Consider the following 26,227-nt stretch of genomic DNA (forward strand, 5'->3'; position numbering starts at 1 on the left):
CAGGTGGTGACCACAGACCACTTCTCAGTTCCTATGCTTCCTGGCTGATGTTTTGGTCACTTTTGAATGCTGGCGGTGCTTTCACTCTAGTGGTAGCATGAGACGGAGTCTACAACCCACACAAGTGGCTCAGGTAGTGCAGCTCATCCAGGATGGCACATCAATGCGAGCTGTGGCAAGAAGGTTTGCTGTGTCTGTCAGCGTAGTGTCCAGAGCATGGAGGCGCTACCAGGAGACAGGCCAGTACATCAGGAGATGTGGAGGAGGCCGTAGGAGGGCAACAACCCAGCAGCAGGACCGCTACCTCCGCCTTTGTGCAAGGAGGAGCAGGAGGAGCACTGCCAGAGCCCTGCAAAATGACCTCCAGCAGGCCACAAATGTGCATGTGTCTGCTCAAACGGTCAGAAACAGACTCCATGAAGGTGGTATGAGGGCCCGACGTCCACAGGTGGGGGTTGTGCTTACAGCCCAACACCGTGCAGGACGTTTGGCATTTGCCAGAGAACACCAAGATTGGCAAATTCGCCACTGGCGCCCTGTGCTCTTCACAGATGAAAGCAGGTTCACACTGAGCACATGTGACAGACGTGACAGAGTCTAGAGACGCCGTGGAGAACGTTTTGCTGCCTGCAACATCCTCCAGCATGACCGGTTTGGCAGTGGGTCAGTCATGGTGTGGGGTGGCATTTCTTTGGGGGGCCGCACAGCCCTCCATGTGCTCGCCAGAGGTAGCCTGACTGCCATTAGGTACCGAGATGAGATCCTCAGACCCCTTGTGAGACCATATGCTGGTGCGGTTGGCCCTGGGTTACTCCTAATGCAAGACAATGCTAGACCTCATGTGGCTGGAGTGTGTCAGCAGTTCCTGCAAGAGGAAGGCATTGATGCTATGGACTGGCCCGCCCGTTCCCCAGACCTGAATCCAATTGAGCACATCTGGGACATCATGTCTCGCTCCATCCACCAACGCCACGTTGCACCACAGACTGTCCAGGAGTTGGCGGATGCTTTAGTCCAGGTCTGGGAGGAGATCCCTCAGGAGACCATCCGCCACCTCATCAGGAGCATGCCCAGGCGTTGTAGGGAGGTCATACAGGCACGTGGAGGCCACACACACTACTGAGCCTCATTTCGACTTGTTTTAAGGACATTACATCAAAGTTGGATCAGCCTGTAGTGTGGTTTTCCACTTTAATTTTGAGGGTGACTCCAAATCCAGACCTCCATGGGTTGATACATTTGATTTCCATTGATAAGTTTTGTGTGATTTTGTTGTCAACACATTCAGATCTAGGATGTGTTGTTTAAGTGTTCCCTTTATTTTTTTGAGCAGTGTATATTATACATATCCTTTAAAAAAAATATATTCCCCTTTATTACTTTCCAACCCCACTACCCTTTCCCTAATTGGAGTAAACTAGTGAACAACAACGCTTAGGCCTCTACTTCCAGCTTATACTTACTATATACATTTTATGGACACAGTCAATTTTATAATAATTATATTTTGTTTGTTTTTTTCTCCTTAACTACTTCTACTCTCAACCTCTCCGATCATTTTCATGATGTCCATCCGGTTTGCTTCTATATATCCCATATCTTTCTAACTGTGCTCTTTCACAAAAGCTCCCAACCTACAACCTACATACTTATTATGGATACAGTATGCTTACATTATTAGTTATCTTGTTATTAGTCCCATCCCTCAACTTCATTCAACACCACCCATCTATCTCTTAACACATCCATATAGGATTTATATTTGCCATATATTTTTCAACTGTACTGTGATGTTTTACAACATTTCTGAACCTTTCTATTCTCATTGTTTCTACAGATTGTAAATTGAAAATAAACATTTTTGCTAAAAGTATTATTATATTATTGATCGATTTGACTATGACTTTTCAGATCACCCAGTATTGCTATCTGCAAGGTTAGCTCCAGGTAAATATTGCAATCCTTTAGCCATTCCTGGACCTGTGTCCAAAAACAAGCTACAAATGGACAGTACCAAAACAAATGATCTAATGAGTCTGTCTCTTCGCAGCAAAATCTGCAGAGCTGGGAAGATTGTATCCCCCATATAAATAAGATGCACACAACAGATAGCTAGAGGCTAAAGCTGGACTGGCTGTGGTAGCTACTAGCTAGCTAGTTAATTCAGAAAGAACTTCAGTCGAGAGGTGATGAAACATTAGCTAACGTTACATGTCACTTACACTATTAGCTCAGCACTGGGAATGAAAATATATATATATATATATATATTTCATTTTTTTCTTCTGTTAAGTCAAACAGTTACCTTGCCAGCTACATCAGTCAAATAAAGAATAGCCAGTTTCTGCTCTGCTTGCTTTTACAACTCTGAGAAAAAGCGCAACACACAGAGATAGCAGCTGCAGACAGCAGCAACGTGCTGGTCTTATAATAATAGCTTTTCCTTCACACAGCCTGTCCACATGCTCTGTGGTGTCCGCTTGGTCCCAAATCCAGCCGTCTGAAACCGCCAAACAACCTACCCGACCGCTCTGAGGCGTCATGATTAAGCAAAGATTTTTGGTATCCATACTGGGAGTTACAGGTTTGCCTATTCAAAACGTCGCCAAAGATTTTTATTAACCTGGTAGTCTATAGGTGATATATTTGTTCTAGATTCAGCCAAACATGTCTTCTAAAATGTATGTGTCCAGTTGCAGGTGATGCGTTTGAATTTAGAAAATGCTCTGTTAAAATAATGAAGGAAATCCAACAATGTGTACGCCACCATTTTGTCTATTTAAAATCTTCTCTCATTGATTAAGGTGGGTCCACCCCAAAGTGCCACATGTCATGATGACACGGCTGTCTCATGCTGTGTTCAAAACAACTGGGAACTTGGAAATCTCCGACTTCAGTGCGTTCAAGACAACTGGGAAATCGGGGGGGGGGAAATGAGCTCCGACTGGGGAAAAATCATTTTGAACAGTCATCCAACTCAGAATTCCAAGTCGTAAAATCGGACATCTTTCTAGAGCTCCGACTTTCCGACATGAAGATCAATGACATCATGATTTGACCTCGTTTTTTCCGAGTTCCCAGTTGTATTGAAAGCACCACCAATCAATGAGAATATTTGAAATAGACAAGATGGCGGCGTACACATTGTTGGATTACTTTTTTTTCATGTGCATGGCCTTGTTTCTATTACAGCATATTGGATGACTCTCATTCATATTCCATTCATCCAGTTCAATGTACCAGATATAGGTTTAGGCTACTACATGATACTCACATTTTCCCTATACCCATTTTCCCTAGCCTATGAATGAAAGTTTACAACGTAGGTGCACACAGGTCGAGAGACAAATTTGAGACAATGACACATGGACAGACAAATAACGCCTTGCACACTCTTGCCTGCATCTATCTGATATAGGGTGTAATCATTAGTCCAACAGTTGCAAACAAGAGTTTATATAGGACAAATTCACTTTTTGTTCTGTTTGCTTCCGTTTACGAAACATTTTTCAACAGAATCGGCGGAATGAATAAATCCCTGATCCCGCATAAACACAGTTCACTTTCATAGCAGCCACGTTGTATTCCTTCTTGCATCTATGCACTCTCAACCTCTTCCCTTCGCTTGTGGACTTCAATGCACAACACATCAGTGTATATGACCTACATCGTTGTCACCATATTAGCTAAAGTAATGTCATAGTCAGCATAGCTAATAGAACTAACGCGTTAGTAAACCTGCTACAATCATGCAGTAACATTACAGTCACTAAGCAGTTACACCAGCAGGCCCTGGTGGAAATAAATTAGTAATACCAAAAGCTTACCTTGACTTGGAAGAGTTCCAGTGTTGTGTTGGAAAGTCATAGCCAGCTAGCTAACATAGCATCCCTCTGTTTGAGAAGGGTGTTTCAGTAGGCTAAACTAGCTAGCTGCATTTGCTAGCTAAGTAAGTGAAACTGAAAGTGAAAAAAATGACTTTCTCTCTTGCTTCTCTTTCATTTTGGAAGAAATTATTGTTCAAAACTGTTCAACTATTGTCTTTCTCTCTATTTGAGTCAACCACACACTGCAGTGCTAGCTAGCTGTAGCTTATTCTTTCAGTACTAGATTAATTATCTGATCCTTTGATTGGGTGGACAACATGTCAGTTCATGCTGCAAGAGCTCTGATAGGCTGGAGGACATTCTCCGGAAGTTGTCATAATTACTGTGTAAGTCTATGGCAGGGGGTGAGAACCATGAGCCTCCTAGGTTTGTACCCAGAGGAGGACGGAAGCTAGCTGTCCTCCGGCTACACCATGGTGCTACCCTACAGAGTGCAGTTGAGACTACTGTAGACCTTTTCAAAATAGTCTGTTTTAATCAATTATTTGGTGATGTGATTATATTTGGTATAGTTTATCTAAAAATGATAACTTTTTTAAATGTTTTCCCATTTTAATTTGTATGAAATTCACTGAAGAGTATGGTCCTCTCCTTCCTCCACTGATGAGCCTCCACTGCTCTGTATCTACACATTCTCAGGACCTACAAGTTAACCACAAGATGGCACAGTCATACAAGAGTTGACGCACTGAATATCCCCCCCTCAATAGATGTTCGCGAAAATACTTGTCCCTACAGTATGCTATTAAAATTATACAAATTGATTTGTAATTGCACTGTCCTGGTTGCAGTTAATAACCTACCGCTAAATTATTGCATGTATGCCTAATTAGTTGTTAGGCCTACTTTGTAGTTACATAGCTTTATGATGGCAACTTAATTGAGCCTGTCTGTGACCTACAAGAATGTAATATTGTTGCAATATTTAATCTACTAGTGGGCGCGCTCGATTTACTCAGCTTGTGTGCCGGGTCCCAAAACGTACCCAACCCATGTGACTGGGAACTCAGTCCACACAGAGACCGACTGAATCAAGCTTAGCGCGTCCATTGAAACGGAGTTTGCGCAGAAGCCTCGCCCAACCATTTCCATTGGTTGATTTGCATTGTTTTACTCTTATCCCACCATCTGATTGGAGGCAAACCCAAGCTGTCATTGGTGCATGGATGGGCTTTCATTAATGAAATCACCAGAGTGAAAACAAGCAAAAAAGTTATTCGGCATTCCTCGTCTTATGGTTGGCTCCATAGACTTCTATGCCTAAATCTTCCCCTGCTCTGTGAGCCACCGGGCTGAATCTGACACGAGACCACATGGGGCGTCAACTGCCGAGACCGGGCGCTCTGAGTTGGGCTTACGAGGGTTGAAGAATAGGGAGCAAGTTACCAGCAGAGTAGGCTACACTACCCGAGTTCTGCGAATACATTCGCTGCTGAAGTCAGGTATATTGTTCCGTTTCCAAGGAATGCATCGCTGAAGTCACCGGTGGAGGAGGTAGAACAAGTGCGCGGAACTAAGTTGGCGCTGGCGAATTTTGGATGAAGAATTGTCTCCGGGTGTATGCAACAGTTTTTTATGCGCAACAATTCAACGAAATAGCTAGTTGTTCGGGGATATATAGTTAATCAAATTGATACATCGACTCTGCGTCAAGTGGAGTGTATGTCTGTGAGTAGCCAAGGCACAGCGACGGATCGATCCAAATTTGAGTTATTGGATATTGTGCGTAATAGGCTATTAAAAAACGGTTTATCAGACCGATTCACTGAAAGTAAACAGTAGGCTACTCATTCAGAAGTAAAGCGTCATTGCCCAGCCACCCAAGAATTTAGCGCGAGGGACAACCACAGCATCCCCGCGATCGATCTCGCCTCCTGCGACAACACTGACGCAGATAGTCTTGCACTACAGTCTACTATTGTATTGCAGACAGGTGATGTTCCAGTAATTCGGGATGTTCATACAGATAATGCTTTGAAATTACCATTTGCTCAAGGAATGGAATGGAATGGAATACAAAAACACTAGTGAGCAGATTATCTCATCTGAACTCCAGCACCTCTGTGCAATAATCGTCTCTGCGTTTTAAAAATAACTGCTTGTCTTGTCTCGTCTCTCAAACAACCACACAGTCTGGGACTCTAAAGGTTTACAAGAGGGATTAAACATGTCCAAAACGCTGAAGAAGAAGAAGCATTGGTCTGGTAAAGTCCAAGAGTGCGCCGTGTCATGGGGGAATGCCGAGGAGTTCGGCTCGGTTGTGGAGGTACGAGGGGGAGCAGAGCTGGGAGAATTCCCGCACCTGGGAGAGGTGATTACGGAGGCGATGGTCTGTCACGTCGGGAGGTTACCGAACAGCGGGGACGTGCTTCTGGAAGTGAACGGCACCCCTGTCAGCGGCCTGACCAACCGAGACACCCTCGCTGTCATCCGCCACTTTCGGGAGCCCATCCGTATCAAGACCGTCAAACCAGGTATGTCAAGTGTTTAGCACTCGTATTACTGTTAAGTGGGTTTGTATCCTAGGCCTACTCTCCAAAGTGATGCATTTTACCATGATGTGTTTCATAATTGGCGTACTTTTCTTACTATGGCAACCTTGGTTTGGTCTGTGAAGAGGCAGAGGGCTTTGGTTACAAAACCAAATTGACTCCACAGGTCATACACATGAGCAGTGACAACGTGCATTATTCTAGTTAACCCTCACCTGCCCCAATATCCACCCAGATAATCACATTCAGAAGACTTGAATTGTTGTCTTGCGTGCAGGCACACATACACACACATTGTGTTGTAATTTAGGATTAGCCCTATTTGCCCTGGGCAGTGAATGGCCTGGGTCATGGCTGTGGGGTTGCCTGGGTCTGCACACTGATGTCTCTGGTTGGAATGGAATAAATAAGACAAGCTTGTAAATGGGCTGCATGATTGCAGCTGAGACCGGGCCTCCAGGATAGCGGGAGGATCAGGTGTGTGGCCATTATTTGTCTCCCTGACTGCTTATGCCACTGCATCAAGCAGTATAACTGGGTCATTCCACCAGTTCAGTGCCTTTTTGAGAAGTGTAACTTGGTATTTTTTTTGTGAACATTCTGTCATAAAGATCACATGTTCAACATCAGAAAAAAAAAAAATAATTCCCATCTGAAGAGGTACAACAACAAAAAGACTAGTAAGTGCATATTAAGTGCCAAATAAAGTAACAGGGTTGACTCTAAAAGGGTTGATGATTTCTTCTTAAATAAGCCAGAACTACCCATGTGACAGGGGGAATGGAATCATCTTGTGTGCTACAGGGAGTGGCAATTGAATGCAAGCTGAACATAAAAAAAAAAAAAAAAACATTTCTAGCCTGTCTGTGTAACAGGGTTGACGTGTAATGCTCGACCTGCTCAGTTTTCCACCACAAAACACCAGAAAATTGCCAAAAAGTGTAGAAACGGCTCACCTGCTTATACACTATGACTTAACTATTAGATGTTCAATGTTTATTTTGAATACAAAAAAAGGAATCGTTTCACCATATTAAAACGAGAGTTCAGTTCACGTAACAGGGTTGACCTTCAAATGAAGGACAGACTTAAATGAATCACTACTCACATGAAATCAATAATAATCTTCAGTAATGACTTAACCAGCAACAAAACAACCAGGGATTTACAATGATGGTGAAACTTGAAGGCATTTTGGAATTAAGTGGGTGACACAGGGTTGACGGAGGGACATGTCAAAATGCTGAATGTTGTCACTTTAGCAAGCCTTCAGTCATATAAAAAAATCAGATTTATTGACTTCTCCATGTGGTCTGTATTAAAAGGCACTTAATTTGATATAAATCCAATGTTGGTACACCATTTCTACTTAAAATATCAACGACACAACTTCACTAAACAGAAACGTAGAGAAGCGGGAGACGTAGGATGCTATAGAATGATTGTGCTAAGATCTTTGTAGTTCAACAGAATGTGTACCTTAAGCTTGAATCAGCGCTAGGCTATCAAATGTGCGTGTGTAATCCTCTTTGTTTGGATGGACAGATGTTGTCTGTCTTTCTCTGTCCTGTCCGGTTGTTCTTACACAACATCCTTGCATTCTCTCCAGTGGCCTACATCTTCTCCATGTCAAGGAGTTACTGACTTCTCGAAGCTCATTGACATTATCCCTCTCCCTCATCTAATCTCTGTTCACATGCATAGACTAGTGTCGTAACTGGTTTTGCATATACACAAGGAGACAAATACATGTAAATGAAGCAGGGGAATTGGTTATGTTATATTTACATGGCAACTCTTTATGGGTGGTGTGAGGAAGTGGTACTTTAGATGTGTGTAGGGTTTTGATATATGGACTGTGTCCCAAATGGCACCCTGCCATTTGGGACGGAGGCATGGTCTGAGTGAAGAGACACTCTGAAGTAACACTAGGGGGATGGGGGGGATCGATACAGTTACATATCGGGATATTTTTGACGGTATATCGTTTTGACTCGCAATATTATTTTTGCACTAGTTGGCTGTACCTGCAACAAAACTAGTATTTTTGCTTCATAGGTTGTTCTCCATCTTCTTTTTAAAAAGGGAGCCAATTTGTTTTCAGCTCTTTTATTTCCATGACTGATCAAAACGTGTTTTCTCATGGCTCTCTCTTGTCCCTCTGCAGCAGACAAATGGTGAGCAATATGTTTGGGACATCGAATCACAGTATTGAATTGCATTACATATAGAATCGCAATACATATCGTATCGGCACCTAATTATCATGATAATATCGTATCGTGAGGTCCCTGGCAATTCCCAGCCCTAAGTAACACTTAGCTGGAGTGCCAGCCACAGCCAGGCCAGGCCAGAGCAGAGCCAGGACTGCAGCCTTGAGGTGAGTTCAAGTCTAATGGATTCAATCACAGCCTTAGGTCCCCAGTCTGCTGTGCTGGCCTGGTTTGTGACTCAGCTCCGCTAAGATCAGGAGTCAGGACTGAGTTGACACCTTAGAGCTAAGGCATTTCTTTGTTACAAAGTATCGATCCTCCTGTCCTGTCCCATATATTTTGAGGTCTATTGGATATCTTTGAGTTGGAATAAAACTTGTTAGCACTTGGCATTATCGTACAACTGAACTTGTCTGTTCAGTGCATACCAGACTGAGGCAATATGACCTTGCTCCTGCAGACTCTTCTTGTGCTGTCCATTTCATGTGTGTGGCTGGATATGTGAAAGGCTGACCAAGACCTTCGGGTCGAAATGTTGCACAATAAAACAGTGGGAGCTTTTAAGTGTGCCAGTATCCATCTTCCTTTCAAATGTGGGGTGTGGTGAACTGTTGCGCTTGATACCCCATCCAGCTTCGACACTGTTGATATCCCAGCCAGTCTCTGTGTAGTGTTTATCTTTCTGTCCCTCAGCCTCATGGGTAATTCACGCATCATCTATCATTGATGGGGCCTAGATGAGCTGGCTGGAGGCTGGCTCAGAGGATCAGATGTTACCATGCTGGTGTTGTTGTAAACTCCAGTCCTGAGAGGCAAGGCCTGGGTTATAGGGCTATAGGCTAGTATCACCAGGTGCTTGCTTCAGGGGCTGTCACTCTGTAGCCTGGTTAGTGGTAACCATGGCACCACAGCCCATCTGCTGGCAGCCAGTGAGTTATGACGACAGACACCTGAACTACACTGTGATCGTGGGGCTGGCCTGAGCTCAAAAGCTGAAGCTGGGTTAGAATCTTAAATATGTTGCTTTGCTTACCTGTTTAAGCTATACTTTATTGCTATTGATGACGGTCTTTGTACTTTGTCTTGTCGATGCCTGTGGTGATGAATCAATTTCCCTTTTAGGGATGGATAAAGTTATACTACTACTAAAATACATACACACCTGTATGCATAGAAGTCCAATGAAGTCCAATGCCCAAGTAGCCTAATCTACAGTAACACATGATTCCATATCTTTGAGAATTACTGCAGTATTGCCTTATCTTAACACTTCCTCCCCCTCTTAGCTTGCTCAATGCTCTCCACCTTCTCTCTGTTATTTTCTCTTCTCTCTGCGCTGCTTCTCCCTCCTCATCTACCCTCCTAGGAACATGCCTTCTCATTGGTTTTCTATTGTCTTGTGATTTCTCTCCCGTATTGACTCCTCTCTCTCCTGTTGCTCTCTCTCCCCTCCCCAGTCTCCACAGCACCACTGGTCTATCTATAATACACTCTGATAGCTTATTACATTATTGTAAGTAAATCGAACAGTACATCCTTCAGGATTGTGTGCAATCCAGATGCTGTGTTTGTGTGTTTAGGAGGGTGGGGCGGCTGATTAATACACCCTAAATTTGCACTGAAAGTACTATGATCCCAGAAGAGCGTAGCCCGTCCCATCTTCTTAACTGCATTGCCTAGCCATGAGAATTACATCTGTGGCTCTGAGCCAAACAGGAGAAGAGCCAATGTGTTGCTGCTCTCTCTATCTTGCTGAGTGCCTCCAGGTCAGGACTGTAAACATGGCACACATGTCCTCTCTTTAAGTAGCCAGAGGGTGTGTCCCAAATGGTACTCTATTCCCTTCATAGTGCACTGTTTTTGACCAAGGTCATTTAGAAAAGTAGTGCACTATAAATGGAATAGTGTGCCATTTGATCCTTGTCAAAAGTAGTGCACTAATGAAGGGAAAAGGGTACCATTTGGGATACATCCAGAGTGTTATCCTGTCATCAAACCTGCATGTGTGATCTGCTGTGGGGGGGGTGTGTATGAGTCTGTCCCAAATGGTCCTTGGGCCTTGGACAAAAGTATTGCACTATAAAGGGAATAATGTGCCATTTGGGAAGCAGACATTGTAAAAAGGGTGTTTAGATCCCCTGTGGAGCTTAGAGACTTGGAGTGGGCGTGCCATTGATTACTGATGTGGTCTTTGGAGATCTGTTCTCTGCTTGTTTTGCTTTGACATAATTAGGCTATAGTTAATGGATAGCAGTCAAGTCACCCTCAGCTCCCCCCTGCTAAGGTAAAGCAGCAACATGGCACTCAGGCATTTCCCTGACCTAGAAATGATTGGACTCAAAATTACAAATTTGCAAACTGGCAATACAAGTACATTTCATTCACTGGGGGCATTATCTTAATTGTCATGTTTTTTTGGATGCTTGTGAAAATAAAAAAAATAGCAATAAATATATTGTTAAAAAATATATAAATTTGCGTTCACTATTTGTCTCCGGTCCATTAAAGGAAGTGAGTTCTGGAATCCAGCTCTTAGCTCAGATTCAAGTGGACAAGAATGTTAGGTATGGTTTTTATCTGAGTATTATACAATTAGACACATTTTACAGTGCCTTAAAGTATCCATACCCCTTTACTTATTCCACATTTTGTGTTACAGCCGGAATTCAAAATGCATTCAATCAATTTTTTTTCTCTCACCTATCTACACACAATACCCAATAATGACAAAGTGAAAACATGTTTTTAGAAATATTTGCAAATTGATTGAACATTTAATACAGAAATATCTCATTTACATACGTATACACCCCCCTGAGTCCATACATGTTAGAATCACTTTTGGCAGTGATTACTGCAGTGAGTCTTTCTGGGTGAGTCTCTAAGAGCTTTGCACACCTGGATTATTCAAGCTCTGTCAAGTTGGTTGTTGGATCATTGCTAGACAACCATTTTCAAGTCTTGCCATAGATTGTCAAGCAGCTTTAAGTCAAAACTGTAACTCGGCCACTCAGGAACATTCACTGTCTTCTTGGTAAGCAACTCCAGTGTAGATTTGACCTTGTGTTTTAGGTTATTTGCTTGCTGAAAGGTGAACTAATCTCCCAGTGTCTGGTAGTAAGCAGACTGAACCAGGTTTTCCTCTAGGATTTTGCCTGTGCTTAGCTCCGTTCTGTTTTATTTTTTATCCTGAAAAACTCCCCAGTCCTTAATGATTACAAGAATACCCATAACATGATGCAGCCACCACTATGTTTGAAAATATGGAGAGTGTTCCTCAGTAATGTATTAGATTTGCCCCAAACATAACACTTTGTATTCAGGACAAAAAGTTAATTGCTTTGCCAAATTTTTTGCAGTATTACTTTATTGGCTTGTTGCAAACAGGATGCATGTTTTGGAATATTTTTATTCTGTACAGGCTTCCTTCTTTTCACTCTGTCAATTAAGTTAGTATTGTGGAGTAACTACAATGATGTTGATCCATCCTCCGTTTTCTCCTATTAAACTCTGTAACTGTTTTAAAGTCAACATTGGCCTCATGGTGAAATTCCTGTGATTTCCTTCCTCTCCATCAACTGAGTTAGGAAGGACGCCTGTATCTTTTATAGTGACTGAGTGTATTGATACACTATCCAAAGGGTAATTAATAACTTCACCATGCTCAAAGTGATATTCAATGTCTGCTTTTTTTTGTACCCACCTACCAATAGGTGCCCTTCTTTGCAGGGCATTGGAAAACCTCCCTGGTCTTTGTGATTTAATCTTTGTTTTGAAATTCACTGCTTGACTGAGGCACCTTACAGATAATTTGTGCGGTACAGAGATGAGGTAATCATTAAAAAATCATGTTAAACACCATTGTTGCACATAGTGACTCGTTAAGAAAATGTTGACTACTGAACTTATTTAGGCTTGCCATAACAAAGGGGTTGAATACTTATTCACTCGAGACATTTCCGCATTTGATTTGTAAATCAATTGTAAAAATGTCGAAAAACATAATTCAATTTTTTCTCTCAATTGAATTCATTTTAAATTCAAGCTGTAACCAACAAAATGTGGAAGAAGTCTAGGGGTGTGAATACTTTCTGAAGGCACCGTATATTAAACAGACCAGCAGTGTCTTGTTGTGCTCAAACCGTTAATGATAGAACCATTTCACACTGGTTTTACCATCTCCAATCCAGCAGAGTACTGCTGCAGTGTGGTGTTTTAATGTGGTCTGTTTCACAGTGCTAGAGTTTTATGAGGTGGCTGCTCTAACTGTTTTAACCAGTCGAGGGTAGCTTTACGCAACCAACATCTGCAACATCTGTCCAAAGCTCTTATAAACACATTTCCACTTCGATTGTCAGTAAAGTTACATTGTTGTATTGTATCCATTCTAATGACTGGCTCCATACACTGGCAGGAAAGTCTTCTTCCTACAACATTGTTTATCACCAAACACCATTTCATTATTTGTATTTGGGTAGAACGGTACCCCTCGTTCCCAGCTCACGCAATTTCACTAAAACAGACAACAACACTAACAGAAAACACATTTGTAATGAAGGTTCCAGCTAAGTAAATAACTAGTGTTGGTTTCCTTGTAAATGTCTGCTGCTCAGTGGGTTGTGAAACACTGTGACAGTAACAGCATAGCACTGTCACACTCCTCCCTGTCTTCCCTGTTTTATTAGAACAAATCAAAGTTTATTAGTCACGTACACAGTTTTGCTGACGTTATCAAAGGTGCAGCAAAACGCTTATGTTTCTAGCTCCAATGCAGCTATATCTAGCAATACAATAACAATACACACATTCTCAAAGTAAAAAATAAATAAAGGTTAAGCTATAATCAAATGTGTTCCTTACATGCCACAATAGTCCCTGAGAAAATCGAATAAAACAGTTTTCTCTCTCGCTCTTTTTTTGTTGTTGGTAAGAGCTCAAATTTAAAGAATGGCCCATGGTGGCGGCGGGAAGCCAGCCGTGTACAATTAATTTTGTGGAGCTGTCACTCTGTCAAGGGGGGGCCATGGCTTTGCCTGGGTTGTGGTGCCTCACCTAGAACAGAAGTCAGACGGAGAAGGTCACAAAGTCTTACTTCTGTCATGGAGCAGAAGGGCTCACTGACAACAGGCCTGTCACATAGAGGGGAGTCATACCGCTAAACTCCATTGGCTTGTGACAACATTCTGATGATCTATAGCTCACCATGATCATATACCATGGAATGGAATTGTTAAAGGCATTTTAATGGTTCTTATCAGCCCTTCAGTCATGATCCAGTGTTTGAGGTAGAAACATTATTAGATTCTCCCTGGCCTGCTTAGAAATGTTATAACCTTCTCCCTTTTCATTGTTGTCCCACTGCATTCCAAATACAGGTGGAACTCCACTTGTTCTCTTGTCTTCGTATGTGTGTGTGCATCACAAGAGGCTGGTGAGGGAAGGACGGGTTCATAGTAATTCCTGGATTGGAGTGAATGGAATGGTATCAAGCACATGGAAACCACGTGTTTGATACCGTTCCATTTATTCTCTTCCAGCCATTACTATGAGCCCATCCTCCCCAATCAAGGTGCCACCAGCTGTGTGTGCGTGCGTCGGTGTAGTATTACAGGCCTGAAGCGTTTCATCCGCCCATCATCCCCTCCTACCGGCTGCTCTATCTCTGGGCTCATTCCCCAACCATGTCACACTCCTTCGCCCGCAATCCCTCCATCCCACCTGCCCGTCTGTCCGACAGCTAGGCCGTCAGTGGGGAAGGAGTGAAAGAGGGAGGGAGGGAGGGAGGGAGTGAGAGCGAGCGGATGGGTGCGCGGAGGCCCCAGACAGCAGCAGCAGCTGTGAATACTAAAGCATCCCCCTCCTCCTTTTACTCCCACCCTCTTCTCTCCTTCTTTCCATCCCTCCCTCTTCGCCCCGACACGGCCGACTCCTGCAGCAGCTCTCACTCAGTACTAAGGTGATTATATAGCCTGTGTTCCAGGTCGTCTGTATTGCAGTCGAGCTACGAAGATGATCAGGTCTGGTCTGAAAAATATAGCCTGTGTTCCAGGTCATCTTTATTGTAGTCGCGTTCTCCGGTTGCGTTCCAGGTCGTCTGTATTGCAGTCGAGCTACGAAGATGATCAGGTCTGGTCTGAAAAAGTGTTTAACTTCAAGCACATCTCAGAAGATTACTATGTTTTTCATTTGGTTCCTGAAGAGTTATAGAAACACTTCTAGGCATTCTCAAGAGATCTGATCATATGCACAGCGTGCAATATAGACTGCCTGGAATGTGGCCAGTACTTCCACTCCTCTCACTCCTCCATTCCCACATTACAGAGCATGAGAGACCCACTCAACTCAACCCTCTCACAGGAAGAGCGGAGGAGAAAAGGGAACCAGGGAAGACTTCAAGAGGCTCTGTGGTGCCAGTCTATTGGCCCAACACTTGTCGTTCCCATCAAAGCTGCGTAGCGTTTAAAATATATTCCACTGCTGTTTGTTTGCATGGCAGAGAACAGACTTTTAATAACTAAAAGCGCCTGTGGGAGCCCGCGTTGGAAACCTAACAAAGATGCGGAGTGACACGGGCGTCCCGGGCACTTGTTATTTATCCATGTTTTATTGTTGTCTATCACGGTCGAGACCGTCAGCTTGGTAATGAATAGAGCCTGCAACAATGATTACTTTTTTATTATGATCTGTGGCCTCTTCTCACTGTCACATTGTCTAAGGGAAGGGTAGGCATGACTTGGCAGGCTGTGTGTTTACAGACAGAGGAGATGTCTGCTGCTTTCACTAATGCACCCTCATTTCTCTGACCGAGTGAGTGGAGTGGTCGTGCCACAGTGTAGTGTCAGGAGTAGCAGCCATGTCTCTAGGTACGTAGATGCCTGTGGAAGTGCAGTACAACAAACACACACACACACACCGTCTCTTGTCTGTTAACTGGCCCCATCACCATGCAGTGAAGCATCATGGCTGTTGTTTATTTCCCTAGAGATAAGATGAGGTCAGCCTTTAAATGGTCAGGATAAATAACACACTCTGTCACAGGGAACATTATTCCCTAGCTTAATGCTAAAGCGTAAGAGTCAGTGGCCTGGGAATATAATGCAGCTGTTCTGTTAAGGCAATGCATCCTGGGACAGACATCTAGTCACATTTACATTTACATTTTAGTCATTTAGCAGACGCTCTTATCCAGAGCGACTTACAGGAGCAATTAGGGTTAAGTGCCTTGCTCAAGGGCACATTAACGTCATTTAGCAGACGCTCTTAGCCAGAGCGACTCACAAATTGGTGCGTTCACCCTATAGCCAGTGGGATAACCACTTTACAATTGGGGGGTAGAAGGATTCCTTTATCCTATCCCAGGTATTCCTTAAAGAGGTGGGGTTTCAAATGTCTCCGGAAGGTGGTGAGTGACTCCGCTGTCCTGGCGTCGTGAGGGAGCTTGTTCCACCATTGGGGTGCCAGGGCAGCGAACAGTTTTGACTGGGCTGAGCGGGAACTATGCTTCCGCAGAGGAAGGGGAGCCAGCAGGCCAGAGGTGGATGTACAAAGTATCATGATGAATAACTTGGAATAGATTCATTTTGGTATGTAGGCTAGACCTTTGTCATCAATCACAAGACTTAGAAGCAGTCTACTCTACAGTATGTGAACCTGACAATTTGTATAAAACTGCACAGACTTGGAAACGGAATAGCTGAGCTACCTAGTTACCTTTCCCCTTTTTAAAATATCACACTGACAGCTTCGTCTGATATGATACCCAAAAATTAGTGTCTTGGCCAGCAAGAAAAGTCACCTGGGGAGATGTTTCCCTTTCTTTACCTCCCTTCATCCGTGGACAAACAAACACTGTCTGTCATTCCCCTGTGCAGCAGAATGAGCCCTGTCATGGACACCCTGATAAGCAGCTTTCATGCTAATGGCTTGATGCTTGGAGAGACAGGTACAGGGTGGGAGGCTGGGGGTCCTATCACAGTGCTAGTGGCTGTGTGAAGATGTGCCTTTTGAGCAGTGAAAAGAAAATGAGTGCTCAAAGAGGAGTGTCTAAAGTTGACCTCGGACAGATGCACAAAATGATGAATTTCTGTTAATCTCTCGAAGGTGGTGACAGACAGTACTTATTCACAGCCAGCTGCTTTAAATGGCTGCTGTAGCTTCATTCACCTCGGTTGATAAGGGACATACAGTGGGGAAAAAAAGTATTTAGTCAGCCACCAATTGTGCAAGTTCTCCCACTTAAAAAGATGAGAGGCCTGTAACATCCATGTCTTCATCACTGGACAAGATAAATGGTTGAGTTTTATATAATTTCAAAGCTTACAAACAGTGTTGTGAAGCTATTCTATTTCCCAGAGATTGCTAATTTATGTTTAAAAAATATATATAAAAAAAAAAAAAGTCAATTCTTATTTATTTTAAATCCCCACAAATTATAAAATGCTTTGACAACTGTTTGTAAGCTATTAAATCTCAAGTGTTTATTTTCCATTTCCTTCTACAACAGGCAAATATGTATGGAAGGTTTTGTTCAAGTCAAATGGGGTGCTGTCAAAAAGTGATTGAATTCAAATGGATTTATGCAGATAATAGCCACACAAGCACCAGACTACACAATCACAGAGGTCAAGTATGTGAAAAGAGTACTACATACAGTGCATTCAGTATTCAGACCCCTTGACTTTTTCCACATTACATCCTTATTCTAAAACTGATTAAATCATCTCTCTCTCAATCTACACACAATACCCCATAATGACGAAGCGAAAACAGGTTTAGATGATTTTGCAAATTTATTAAAAATAAAAAAACAGATACCTTATTTATGTAAGTACTCAGATCCTTCGCTACAGTGGGGGAAAAAAGTATTTAGTCAGCCACCAATTGTGCAAGTTCTCCCACTTAAAAAGATGAGAGGCCTGTAATTTTCATCATAGGTACATGTCAACTATGACAGACAAAATGAGAAATGTCTGTCATTATTGACCAAATACTTATTTTCCACCATCATTTGCAAATAAATTCATTAAAAATCCTACAATGTGATTTTCAGGATTGTTTTTTCTCAATTTGTCTGTCATAGTTGACGTGTACCTATGATGAAAATTACAGGCCTCTCTCATATTTTTAAGTGGGAGAACTTGCACAATTGGTGGCTGACTAAATACTTTTTTTCCCCCACTGTATACATTCTACACCTTGTTTAGTTGCATTGTGTTAGTGAACTCTCACTCCACTTGCTACACATTGTGCCTCTTTGCCGGTTTGATTGGCCAACATAAACAACAAGCTACACGTGAATGCTACCGGTCTTTTTATGGGGTGCACCATGCACGTCATAAAAACGACATTGACATTTTTAAAATTAATAATTTGAAATGTCAAGGTCCTTGTATGTAAACTGTACAAAAATATAAACGCTACATGTAAAGTGTTGGTCCCATGTTTCATGAGCTGAAATAAAATATCTCAAATCTTCCATATGCACAAAAGGCTTATTTCTCTCAAATTTTGTGCACATATTTGTTTACATCCCTGTTAGTGAGCATTTCTCCTTTGCCAAGATAATCCATCCACCTGACAGGTGTGGCATATCAAGAAGCTGATTAAATGGCACGGTCATTACACAGGTGCACCTTGTGCTGGGGACAAACTGGCCTCACAACCGTAGGCCACGTGTAACCACACCAGCCCTGGACCTCCAACTGCAGGATCGTCTGAGACCAGCCACCCAAATGCTCACCTTCGATGGCCACTGGCACGCTGGAAAAGTGTGAATCCCGCTTCATGGATGTACCGGGCAGATGGCAGACAGCGTGAATAGCGTAGTGTGTGCGAGCGGTTTGCTGATGACAATGTGGTGAACAGAGTTCCCCATGGTGGGGTTATAGTATGGACAGGCATAAGCTACGCAAAATTTTTACTATGGCAATTTGAATTCACGTGATCCTGATGCCCATTGTCGTGCCATTCATTCGCCACAATCACCTCGTGTTTCAGCATGATAATGCACGACCCCATGTCGCAAGAATCTGTACACAAATCCTGGAAGCTGAAAATGTCCCAGTTCTTCCATGGCCTGCATACTCACCAGACATGTCACCCATTGAGCACGTTTGGGATGCTCTGGATTGACGTGTACGATAGCGTGTTCCAGTTCCCGCCAATATCCAGCAACTTTGCACAGCCATTGAAGAGGAGTGGGACAACATTCCACAGGCCACAATCAACAGCCTGATCAACTCTGTGAAGGAGATGTGCCGCGCTGCATGAGGCAAATGGTAGTCACACCAGATACTGACTGGTTTTCTGATCCACGCCCCTACATAAAAAAAAATATGTATCTGTGACCAACAGACGCATAGCTTTATTCCTAGTCATGTGAAATCCATAGATTAGGGCCTAATTAATTAATTTCAATTGACTGATTTCCTTATATGAACTGTAACTCTGTAAAACCTTTGAAATTGTTGCATGTTGCGTTTTTATATTTTTGTCACATGGATATTTGAATTGCATTTAGAAAAGGCCTTTTCGGTGTTAAAATAGGTATATTTGTTTTTCTGTCAAATTAATACTTTCACAAGTATTCAAATGCTAATGTCCGTTTGGATATTCGAATAACGTTGCACATCCCTAGTATGAAATGCCCCTATTGGCCAATTTGGTCTGACTCCTGAGTACGAGATGCCCTTCTACACTGCAGAGGCACCGAGGGTCATTGGGAGCAGTGGCAGCTGGCATCTCTGTTCACATAATCTCCTGACCAGAACATTTCCCATTGAAGTAGATGCAGAGATTAAAGAGGGATCAGAAATGCAAATAAACAGAGTGAAGGAGAGTGAGAGGATGTGACTGAGAGGGTGGTGTTGCTTCTCTGTACATATACACACGTCTATAATAAAAACCTGTTATTACTCCTCCCCAGCCTGACTAACGCTCCACTTGACACCCCACCGCTAGAGAACAGGCACAGTTGGATCTTTGGAATGTTAATGTCTGCAAATAACTCACTCTCAGCCATCCTTGTGAGCCGCCAGTGTGTGCACGTGCATAAGAATGAGAAATTAAGGCAGAGATATGGATTGTTTCTTCAGTTCTAGTGGCCTTTTAAGGAGAAATGCAATTAGAACGATGGGATTTGTGGTGCTTTATTCCTGCAGGCTGGGGTTTGATGTTGTCATTGATTCTCCTTTCCTGTGTAATCATTCTGATATCCACAGATGTTCCTTAGTTGCCACCCACCCTGTTCTGCTCTGTGATGTTGCAGGTGTTCAGCCCTGCTGGTTGTATTTTTAGAGCTCTTTTTGTTTTCTTTGATTCATTCTCCTGCTCTGTTCTTTTTCTCTGGGGTTGGTTGGTGTTGTTAGGGAGAGATGGGCCCACAGCTGTCTTTGTCTTTCCCCGTGGGCTTGCTGCTAGCTTTGTGCTCCTCCTGACTGTGGTAATAAAACCACTGAAGGACAGAGATTGGTCTCGATCTCAGGCCTGGCAGGGCCATGTTGGACCACTGCCCTGCCCTGATGGGCCTCTCTCAATTGTCTCTATGGTCTGTGCCAGGATGCCATCTCAACCCACTCAGCTGTTTGGCACTGCCACTCCACCTTGAAGAATCGATTTGGGTCACTCTGGTGGCGGTGCCCATGGTTGCCTCCAGGACCAGAATCAAACGTAAGAAAGCCACATCAGCCTACCTTCAAATTAGCCACCACTCGCTCAGGACTTCAGACTGGGGTGAAGGTTCATCTTCCAACAGGACAATGACCTTAAGCACACAGCCAAGGGCAACGCAGGAGTGACTTCGGGACAAGTCAATTTCCTTGAGTGGCCCAGCCAGAGACCCGACTTGAACCCGATCAAAAATCTCTGGAGAGACCTGAAAATAGCTGAGCAGCGACGCTCCCCATCCAACTTGACAGAGCTCGAGAGGATCTGCAGAGAAGAATGGGAAAAACTCCCCAAAGACAGGCGTGCCAAGCTTGTAGCGTCATACCCAAGACGACTCGAGGCTGTAAGCACTGCCAAAGGTGCTTCAACAAAGTACTGAGTAAAGGGTCTGAATACTTACGTAAATGTGTTTTTTTAAATAATTGTGCAAAAAAATTAAATACATGTTTTTGCTTTGACATTATGGGGTATTGTGTGTAGATTGATGAGGGGGGGGAAATTTAATCAATTTTAGAATAAGGCTGTAATGTTACAAATTATGGAAAAAGTCAAGGGGTCTGAATACATTCCGAATGCACTGTAAATCTTTTGTCACCCTCTGAATGGCACAAATACACAATCCATGTCTCTATTGTCTCAAGGCTTCAAAATCCTTCTTTAACCTGTCTCCTCCCCTTCATCTACACTGATTTTGAAGTGGATTTAACAAGTGACATCAATAAGGGATCATAGACTGATCAAATTAATCCCGGTGAAAGCTATGTCATGGAAAGAGCAGGTGTTCTTAATGTTTTGTATATATTTCCTAGTATTTTCAAAGTGTCTTTCTCACATTTCATTGGTATGTTGTTGTCTACCATTTGTGAGCCTGCAGACTCAAAGACAACATGTTGCGACAGCACACTCAACCTCTTTATTCAGTCCATTTCCTATTCTTCACTAATAGGCACGGCCCTCCTGATGAATTGCATATTGTTTTGTGGCCACAGCTGTTGTCAGCTCTGATTGTGCCCAATGACAACTTTGAGGGTGATGTGATGTCTGGTTATATTGTAGCATGGTGGCTATCCTGCCCATTGCATCCTCATAAAGACTCCCACTGGACAGATGAAGGAATTAGGCCACAATTTGCATCACAGGACACCAGTATGTACGGTGGGCAAATGGTTAATGCTGTCGGACCACAGAAAAAATAACACTGACGGTCTGGATGGTTCTGAGAAAGGAAAGCTGCACACAGATTCATTATTCCCAGTCTCTACGGAGTTACCTGGAGTCAGTGCAAGATGGGAGATGAATTTTTAAAACCTGTCATGTCACTCCCAAGTGGCGCAGTGGTCTAAGGCCCTGCATCGCAGTGCTAGCTGTGCCACTAGAGATCCTGGTTCGAATCCAGGCTCTGTCGTAGCCGGCCGCGACCGGGAGACCCATGTGACGGCGCACAATTGGCCCAGCGTCGTCCAGGGTAGGGGAGGGAATGGCCGGCAGGGATGTAGCTCAGTTGGTAGTGGGTTCGATTCCCACGGGGGGCCAGTATGAAAACAAAATAAAAATAAAATAATGTATGAACTCACTAACTGTAAGTCGCTCTGGATAAGAGCGTCTGCTAAATGACGTAAATGTAAAATGTAATTGGATTGGCCTATTGCAGTATTTTTGCCTCCCCCTGCGGAGTCCTCATGCTCCAGTTAGATAACAGTGTCCTCATCACAATTCATGGATGCCAGAAATCCAGCTCAGGCCATTTGCTTGGCCTTGCTTTTTAGGTTTTCTAACAGCTTATTGATTGGTATAATCTCAGCCGGTTAAGCCAGCATCCATAGTTTAGCGGCAGGACCTCTGGTCTCCATATAGAGGGAGACAGACGGACACACACATCAAAAATAATAGTGGAGCTGCAAACAATCCCTTATAGCAACAGGGTTAATTGTGTATTTTCTTAGCAAGTATACATTGAGTATACCAAACATTAGGAACACCTTCCTAATTTTGTCTTGCCCATTCACCCTCTGAATGGCACATACACAATCCATGTCTCAGTTGTCTCAAGGCTTCAAAATCCTTCTTTAACCTGTCTCCTCCCTTTTTATCTACACTGATTCGAAGTGGATTTAACAAGTGAAATCAATAAGGGATCGTAGACTGACCAGGTGAATCCAGGTGAAAGCTATGTCATGGAAAGAGCAGGTGTTCTTAATCTTTTGTATATTCAGCGTATATTTCCTGGTAGTTTTAAAGTCTCTTTTTCACATTTCATTGGTATGTTGTTGTCTACCATTGTGAGCCTGCAGACTCAAAGACAACATGTTGCGACAGCACACACAACCTCTTTATTCAGTCCATTTCCTATTCTTCACTAATAGGCACGGCCCTCCTGATGAATTGCATATTGTTTTGTGGCCACAGCTGTTGTCAGCTCTGATTGTGCCCAATGACAACTTTGAGGGTGATGTGATGTCTGGTTATATTGTAGCATGGTGGCTATCCTGCCCATTGCATCCTCATAAAGACTCCCACTGGACAGATGAAGGAATTAGGCCACAATTTGCATCACAGGACACCAGTATGTACGGTGGGCAAATGGTTAATGCTGTCGGACCACAGAAAAAATAACACTGACGGTCTGGATGGTTCTGAGAAAGGAAAGCTGCACACAGATTCATTATTCCCAGTCTCTACGGAGTTACCTGGAGTCAGTGCAAGATGGGAGATGAATTTTTAAAACCTGTCATGTCACTCCCAAGTGGCGCAGTGGTCTAAGGCCCTGCATCGCAGTGCTAGCTGTGCCACTAGAGATCCTGGTTCGAATCCAGGCTCTGTCGTAGCCGGCCGCGACCGGGAGACCCATGTGACGGCGCACAATTGGCCAAGCGTCGTCCAGGGTAGGGGAGGGAATGGCCTGCAGGGATGTAGCTCAGTTGGTAGTGGGTTCGATTCCCACGGGGGGCCAGTATGAAAACAAAATAAAAATAAAATAATGTATGAACTCACTAACTGTAAGTCGCTCTGGATAAGAGCGTCTGCTAAATGACGTAAATGTAAAATGTAATTGGATTGGCCTATTGCAGTATTTTTGCCTCCCCCTGCGGAGTCCTCATGCTCCAGTTAGATAACAGTGTCCTCATCACAATTCATGGATGCCAGAAATCCAGCTCAGGCCATTTGCTTGGCCTTGCTTTTTAGGTTTTCTAACAGCTTATTGATTGGTATAATCTCAGCCGGTTAAGCCAGCATCCATAGCTTAGCGGCAGGACCTCTGGTCTCCATATAGAGGGAGACAGACGGACACACACATCAAAAATAATAGTGGAGCTGCAAACAATCCCTTATAGCAACAGGGTTAATTGTGTATTTTCTTAGCAAGTATACATTGAGTATACCAAACATTAGGAACACCTTCCTAATTTTGTCTTGCCCATTCACCCTCTGAATGGCACATACACAATCCATGTCTCAGTTGTCTCAAGGCTTCAAAATCCTTCTTTAACCTGTCTCCTCCCTTTTTATCTACACTGATTCGAAGTGGATTTAACAAGTGAAATCAATAAAGGATCGTAGACTGACCAGGTGAATCCAGGTGAAAGCTATGTCATGGAAAGAGCAGGTGTTCTTAATCTTTTGTATATTCAGCGTATATTTCCTGGTAGTTTTAAAGTCTCTTTTTCACATTTCATTGGTATGTTGTTGTCTACCATTGTGTGCCTGCAGACTCAAAGACAACATGTTGCGACAGCACACACAACCTCTTTATTCAGTCCACGATTGTCGTTTCCTATTCTTCACTAATAGGCACGACCCTCGTGATGAATTGCAGATTGTTTTTGCTCCTGAAAAGAGGAGGCCTTATATAATCAGATGAAAGCACAAGGCTGGTTGGCCTCTGTGTCACTCGAGCTCAGTTCAACTTCACAGGGCCCCTCAGTACGTGGCCTCTAAGGGCCTTAAACTCAATAGTCCTTTTGAGATTGGCCCTTATAACTGTATTGGTCAAAGGGAGAAGATGAGAGGTGGTTCTCTGTATTGTCCCTCTGATTATGTGAATGTTGGAGTGGCCATTAACAGTTCTCATTCAGCACTTCTAATTCAGGAGAGACTGCGGATCTGGATCACCTGATTGCCTCGGCATATGATGGCACAGAATGAAAACCATTAGTCTTTCATGCAACCTTCTTCACAGACGGCACTCTTCCTCTCTCCTTCTATGCCAGTGTGGATCCTTCAGATGTGTTGACTAGTCGGAACACTCTCGAAGACAACCTGTCATGGTTGGTTGACCCTATGGTTGTCCCAAGAGAGCCATATTCCCTCTCACGTTCCCTCCTCTTGATCATTGTCTCTCTCTGCTCACCTTGTTTTCCTGAGAGGGGATTCTCATACTGTAAGCAGCATATGTACATTTGCCTTCAATTGACTTTTATTAGCAACAATGTGTCACAAGAAATAGATCTGTCAGCTCTGATGGCAGCAAGTGAGTTCTCCCAAGGTGCTTTTCAAAAAGTCCTTCAGAAATAATTGTGTACATGCCAAGCCGCTTTACCACATGGCCGAATACAACAGGTGTAGACCTTACTGTGAAATGCTTACTTACCAACTTAACCAACAATGCAGTTCAAGAAATAGTTAAGAAAATATTTACTTTATATTTTATTTTTTACTTTAGTTTATTTAGTAACACAATAAAATAACAGTAACGAGGCTATATACAGGGGATACCGGTTAGTTGAAATAATTTGTACATGTAGGTAGGGGTAAGGTGACTGCGTAGATAATAAACAAAGGGGGGAGGGTAGAAGCTGTTAAGGAGCCTCTTGGACCTTGACTTCGCTCTCCGGTACCGCTTGCCGTGCAGTAGCAGAGAGAACAGTCTATGACTTGGGTGACTGGAGTCTTTGACCGTTTTTTGGCCCTTCCACCGCCTAGCATATAGGTCCTGGATGTCAGGAAGTTTAGCCCCAGTGATGTACTACCCTCTGTAGCGCCTTACGGTCAGATGCCGAGCAGTTGCCATACCAGGCAGTGATGCAACCCGTCAGGATGCTCTCGATGGTGCAGCTGTATAACTTTTTGAGGATCTGGGGACCCATGCCAAATCTTTTCAGTCTCCTGAGGGGGAAAAGGTGTTGTCGTGCCCTCTTCACGACTGTCTTGGTGTGTTTGGACCATGATAGTTTGTTGGTGATGTGGACACCAAGGAACTTGAAACACTCTGCCCACTCCACTACAGCCCCGTCAATGTGAATGGGGGCGTGTTTGGCCCTCCTTTTCCTGTAGTCCACGATCAGCTCCTTTTGGCTTGCTCATGTTGAGGTAGAGGTTGTTGTCCTGGCACCACACTGCCAGGTCTCTGACCTCCTCCCTATAGGCGGTCTCATCGTTGTAGGTGATCAGGCCTACCACTGTTGTGTCGTCAGCAAAGTTAATGATGGTGTTGGAGTCGTGCTTGGCCACGCAGTCGTGGGTGAACAGGGAGTACAGGAGGGGACTAAGCCCCCACCCCTGAGGGGGCCCCCGTGTTGAGGATCAGCGTGGCAGATGCGTTGTTACCTACCCTTACCACCTGGGGAAGGCCCGTCAGGAAGTCCAGGTTCCAGTTGCAGATGGAGGTGTTTAGTCCCAGGGTCCTTAGCTTAGTGATGAGCTTTGTGGGCAGTATGGTGTTGAACACTGAGCTGTAGTCAATGAACAGAATTCTCACATAGGTGTTCCTTTTGTCCAGGTGGGAAAGGGCAGTGTGGAGTGCAATAGAGAGAGCATCATCTGTGGATCTGTTGGGTCGGTATGCGAATTGGAGTGGGTCTAGGGTTTCTGGGATGATGGTGTTGTGAGCCATGACCAGCCTTTCAAAGCACTTCATGGCTACCGACGTGAGTGCTACGGGGCAGTAGTCATTTAAGTTGGTTACCTTCGCTTTCTTGGTCACAGGGACTATGGTGGTCTGCTTGAAACGTAGGTATTACAGACTCGGTCAGGG

General features: G+C 43.7%; 1 protein-coding gene and 1 long non-coding RNA gene across 3 annotated transcripts in view; one reads left to right on the forward strand and one right to left on the reverse strand.

The window, feature by feature from the left end:
- Positions 1-26,227, reverse strand: part of LOC121545746 — a 52,767-nt gene that overhangs the window by 12,795 nt on the left and 13,745 nt on the right. The window lies entirely within an intron of this gene.
- The window catches only part of LOC121545742 (membrane-associated guanylate kinase, WW and PDZ domain-containing protein 3), a 192,591-nt gene continuing 171,429 nt past the window's right edge, over positions 5,066-26,227 (forward strand). For both annotated transcript variants that reach the window (XM_041856534.1, XM_041856535.1), the window contains exon 1: positions 5,066-6,361. In XM_041856534.1, coding sequence (XP_041712468.1) covers positions 6,055-6,361 — 307 coding nt within the window. In that variant the 5' untranslated portion in view covers positions 5,066-6,054. The remainder of the gene's footprint in view (positions 6,362-26,227) is intronic.

Source organism: Coregonus clupeaformis, chromosome 30 (assembly GCF_020615455.1).
Source record: "Coregonus clupeaformis isolate EN_2021a chromosome 30, ASM2061545v1, whole genome shotgun sequence".
NCBI classification, from domain to species: domain Eukaryota; kingdom Metazoa; phylum Chordata; class Actinopteri; order Salmoniformes; family Salmonidae; genus Coregonus; species Coregonus clupeaformis.